Source organism: Chaetodon auriga, chromosome 12, assembly GCF_051107435.1.
Source record: "Chaetodon auriga isolate fChaAug3 chromosome 12, fChaAug3.hap1, whole genome shotgun sequence".
Lineage (NCBI taxonomy): Eukaryota > Metazoa > Chordata > Actinopteri > Chaetodontiformes > Chaetodontidae > Chaetodon > Chaetodon auriga.
Genome location: NC_135085.1, coordinates 26,425,084 through 26,429,777, shown reverse-complemented (window position 1 = coordinate 26,429,777; position 4,694 = coordinate 26,425,084). Strand labels below are relative to the sequence as shown.

The window sequence follows — 4,694 nt, the reverse complement described above, 5'->3', positions numbered from 1 at the left end:
GCTTAAACGAGCCGTGTTCAATATTTCATGTAGCTGATGTTTGTGACTGCAGGTGATCCACAGACCCCAGACGCCTGCTCACAGGGCAGGCCTCACTAAGTTCACTGAACCAGAACAGCCGCTGGACTCGCATCTCTGAATGACGTCTAAACGTAAACCTGTTCAGAAACCGTTAACAGAGACGCTTCTAGTGAAAGAAGCACAGAGACCATGTGAAATGTCTCTGACTTTACTTCAATGGACTTGTTGGACCTGGTGCACTTGGTGAGGACCAGGGTCAGAGGTCACAGACAATACATGAAACCAAACAAATGTTTAGGTTTTTATTTCCTGCATCCACCTCAACCTCTCACCCAGATACATGTTATTCATTCAAAGTACATGAGAGAAAAGTCTCACAGCTGGACGTCTTTTACACTGGATTTGGTCCTCTGGACAGCAGCCGCCTGTCCTGCAGGTCAAAGGTCAGGGTTTAGTTAACGTGTCAATTCTCCAATCAGCCAAACATGTGACTGATATCATTCTGTGAACAGCAGCTGGTAATCAATCATCGGGCTGCAGAGCGATGCACTCAACTGAAGTTGGTCCTTTACAAACAGGGACCCGCTGGAGACTCCTCAGCGGCCCCTGGGGGCCACAGACCCTGTCCTATTGGATGTGTGACCCCGCCTCGAGTCTGTGACATCTGTCCGCTCAGATCGGCATAGTCTTCCCGGTCACGGTCCTTTTGATGGCAGACGCCGCCATCCCCCCCATGAAGCGGATCCCGGCGCTCCCCCCGGGCAGCAGCGATACCACATACCCGACGATGGCGGTGACCTGTAGGGCGGCTCCCAGCGCGGTCAGCACGGTACTGTGGAGGCTCAGCGCCGCGTACAAAGTCCCTCCGAGGGCGCACAAATAGACCGCGGCACCTGGAGAGGTGGGCAGGCCGGCGGCCAGTCTGCTGGGGCCGCGCAGCATCGCCGCCGCAGCGATGGCGAACAGCGAACCGAGCGACCACAGCAGCGCGAACTTGCGCGCGTAGAGCAGCAGCAGCGGCGCGTACAGCGCCGACAGTCCGAAGCACAGCGCGGAAAACGACACGCACACCCCGAAGGCCACCAGCCGCTGCCGGCGGCTCATTCCCGGCAGGCAGGGGTCCGGCTCGGCCGACCACGGCCAAGAAAAGCCGCTGGAACTGTGGCCGGACGGACTACTGCCGCGGCTCCCGGTCCATGGGCTCGACCACCGCCCAAACCAGCTACCAGATACGGGCTCCGGGTCTTCCAGGTCCACCGTGGTGCTGGAGTTAGACTGGGAGATGGTCTTAGCGCCACCACCTTTGGACTGGGCCAAATACTCCTGAAGCTGTCGGTTCAGTTCCGCCATGACAGAGGAAGTTACCTGGTTCACTGTCGGCCGGATGGACTTCTTCTTCGTGACTGCGGTTCTTTCTCTAAACTTCCGGCCGTCCTCCACTGCCCCCAACAGGACGGATGAAGAAGTACATGTCTTAATGTCCCGTCATCTTTGTTATTGTGTAATATTATCGATCATTCTGTGTAATTCATAATATATAATAATGTAATATGTTCTTATAATGTTCAAATAATAGAAATGAAGGGAATCATGAAGTGATCAGCTGACACCAGCTCAGCTAAATATAAGTTTATTTACAATAGAAAGAAAAGAATTAATGAGCAGAAACTTTGTACCCAGCTGGTTTCATTGATACGACATTTATAATTAACAAATTATATTTAGTTAATTTAACAAGTAGCTGGAAACAGAAAAGAAAACAATAAGATCAGCTCCTCTAAACATGTGAGATGTTTCATTTTTCGAAGACAAACTGACTCACATTCAACATGATTGAAAATCAATAACAGAATCTGTGTGTGTGTGTGTGTGTGTGTGTGTGTAGAAGACGTCACAGTCTGTGTGTGTTTGAGTGGTTTTAGTCGTCGGTCTTATTTTGGTAAAAGTCACATGACCTCAGCACCAGTTTTCAGCTGTCGCACTAAATTTAACCCTTCAGTTCATTGGCTGGCTGACAGACACACACAGCCTTCTATGGTATCAGCTGTGTGTGTGTGTGTGTGTGTGTGTGTGTTCATTCAGAGCTGTGATCAGAGGAAGAAACGAGCAAAACCAAAGTGAAGGAAGCGACCAAGCAGCAGGTAACACACACACACACACACACACACACACACACACACACACACACACACACACACACACACACGGTAGCGCAGCAGTGAGAGGAGACTTCGCTGCCTTTAATCATCAGTGTTGACGTCATTTCCTGCCTGAACACACAAGACAAGACACACGTTTGAGAAACACCTGGCTAACAGCAGCTCCGGCAGGTGCAGAATACGTCACATGACCTCTGACACGGTCTGTCCTCAGGTGTGACTGTGGTGTTCGGCCCTTGTCCACAGCAGCAGGTGGCGCTATGAGTCCATTTAACAGTTGGACGTTATTCTTAAGGTTATGATGCCGCCAGTCGATCGTTAGCGTCCAATGTTTGACTGAAGTCTGTTTCCATCGGCTCTCATCGTGGCACGTCGAGAGCTGCTTCTGTTTCCACTGTTTAATAACCGTTATCAATGAACGGTGCGTGTGTGTGCGTGTGTGCCAGGTTCTGTGATGGTGTTAATGTTTGTGTGTAATGTTACCTGTGCAAGTGTTTAAGTGTGCAGTGACACCTGTGGTGCGTTCAAGTGTAGTTGGAACGTTCCATAGATCACACACGCTGATATTTCTGCTCCCGGTGCTTTAAAAGGACTCATGGCGCCACCTGCTGTTGTGAGAAAACTCCTCTGTCATGTGAGGAGACTGTCACGTGATCAGATCAGCCTATCAGAGCTGTTGTGTCAGGTTTAGGAACATGTAGTGGGTTTGATGTGTACCAGTTTGTTTGTAAGTGGATCTAACAAGTGGCAGTCTTTGTGCTAAGCTAGGCTAACAGTCCTGGCCCTCCTGACTCTGACAGAGACCATGAGGGTCTCAGGTGTGTTTGGGGGGTCGGTGCTGCAGAACCAGCATTCTAGATTAACACCGTCATGTGTTTCCTGACAGGTTGGCCTCATGTCGGTCTCTCGGATCACACCGACCTTGTTCCTCAGTGGCGCCGATGCGCCGCTCAACGCCGCGCTGGTGTCGCAGATGGGCATCACCCTGATCGTCAATGCCACGCTCAACCACGCCTGCCCCACCTACCCGGGGGTGGAGTGTGTGCGGGTTCCAGTCTCCGACCTGCCCAGCGCCCGCCTTGGAGACCACTTTGACCGAGTGGCTGAGCGCATCCATGGCAACCGTGCAGGGGGCACACTGGTGCACTGCGCCGCCGGTATGAGCCGCTCACCGGCGCTGGTGATGGCCTACCTGATGCGGTACAGAGAGGTGACGCTCAGCCAGGCGCACCGCTGGGTCCAGGAGAGCCGGCCCTACGTCAGGCTGAACGCCGGCTTCTGGGACCAGCTGCTGGAGTACGAGAGGAAGCTGTACGGGAGGAACACCGTCAGAGTGGCGGCGGTCCCAGAGACGCCACCACCACCTCTGACGCCGAGGGTGACAAGGTCAGTGCCGCCGGCGCCGCAGCATACAAACTGGTTAACGCTGGTTCCCAGGTCACCTGTGATGACGCGGACAGCAGTGACGTCACGGTTACAGGCGATGACGCCGGCAAACAAGCGGAGAAGAGGAACCAAATCCAGCAGCAGCAAAGTCTGAGGACTAACCGACCGCCCCAAACAGATCTGAACGTTCTGAGAATTACAAAACAAAATGAAACATGGTGCCTACATTACCCATAATGCAACTCAACCACCGACAGACAGCACCCTGACCTCTACATCTCCACGTCACCCCTCTGTACATACATGAATCAGGAGAAGCGTAAGCTTCAGCATCACTGACTGTTTCCAGTTTAACAGCCCAGTCACACCAGCAGTGAAACCAGCAGCTGTAACGTCACCTGCTGTCACAGGTGACGTCACACCTGTGACAGCAGGCGTCGTCACAGGTGAACCAGAGAAGACGTTAAAAGGCTGTGAATTCATATATATTTGTTTATTTATCTATTGAGTTCAGTTTGATGAACTCAGCTCAACGCTGACCAATAACACGTCGTGTTGACAGAGCTGAGCTCTGAGTGGACAGAAAGTCCAAAACAGAGGACGCTGTCGTAGCTCATTAGCTGTGTCACCCTCCGGCTCCACCTGCTTTACAGTCAGTGACAGTTAGCGAGCGGCTGCTGTGACTGACGCCCCCTGCTGGCTGACATGTTAGCCATCGAGCTGCTAGCTCCACTAGCATCACGAAGACTCGAGCACCGACTCTTCTGAGAGGATGTAAACACAAACGGTGCTGAGACGCTTCCTGATGTGACAGAGTCTGAAGTGACAAAAGACCTTTTCTTTTCTTTTGGGACGCTTCAGGTTTTGGGTCCAGTTTCATCTCCTGGAACGCGTCCAGGCAGCACTGCTGAAGGTCTGGGACCTTGATGAGGCAGTAAACTTCAGGGACTCTTGACAAAGTGTTTGTGGGTTTTTCATTTCTTTGCTTATCAGAGCAGCAGGTGAAGAGAAGCAGCTGAGATCCTGAAGGACTCAAACCAGGTCCTGGTTTCACAAAGACAGATCTGGTTCTTCATCTGGACTTATTGCCTCTTATTTCTGGGTAAAGTGTAACCTGATAATCAGTCT

The 4,694-nt window shown here is 51.9% G+C and overlaps 2 protein-coding genes across 2 annotated transcripts; one reads left to right on the top strand and one right to left on the bottom strand.

Annotated features, from left to right (window-relative positions):
* Positions 1-309: 309 nt before the first annotated feature.
* On the bottom strand, positions 310-1,441 carry sft2d3 (SFT2 domain containing 3). The gene has a single exon (XM_076744846.1). The coding sequence runs from the start codon at positions 1,369-1,371 to the stop codon at positions 694-696; it is 678 nt and encodes a 225-aa protein (XP_076600961.1). The 5' UTR covers positions 1,372-1,441; the 3' UTR covers positions 310-693.
* Positions 1,442-2,112: 671 nt separating this feature from the next.
* Positions 2,113-3,849, top strand: LOC143329662 (dual specificity protein phosphatase 18). Its single transcript, XM_076745665.1, has 2 exons — positions 2,113-2,162; positions 3,067-3,849. Exon 2 carries the CDS (start codon positions 3,076-3,078, stop codon positions 3,718-3,720), a length of 645 nt encoding a protein of 214 aa, XP_076601780.1. The 5' UTR covers positions 2,113-2,162; positions 3,067-3,075; the 3' UTR covers positions 3,721-3,849.
* Positions 3,850-4,694: the final 845 nt, after the last annotated feature.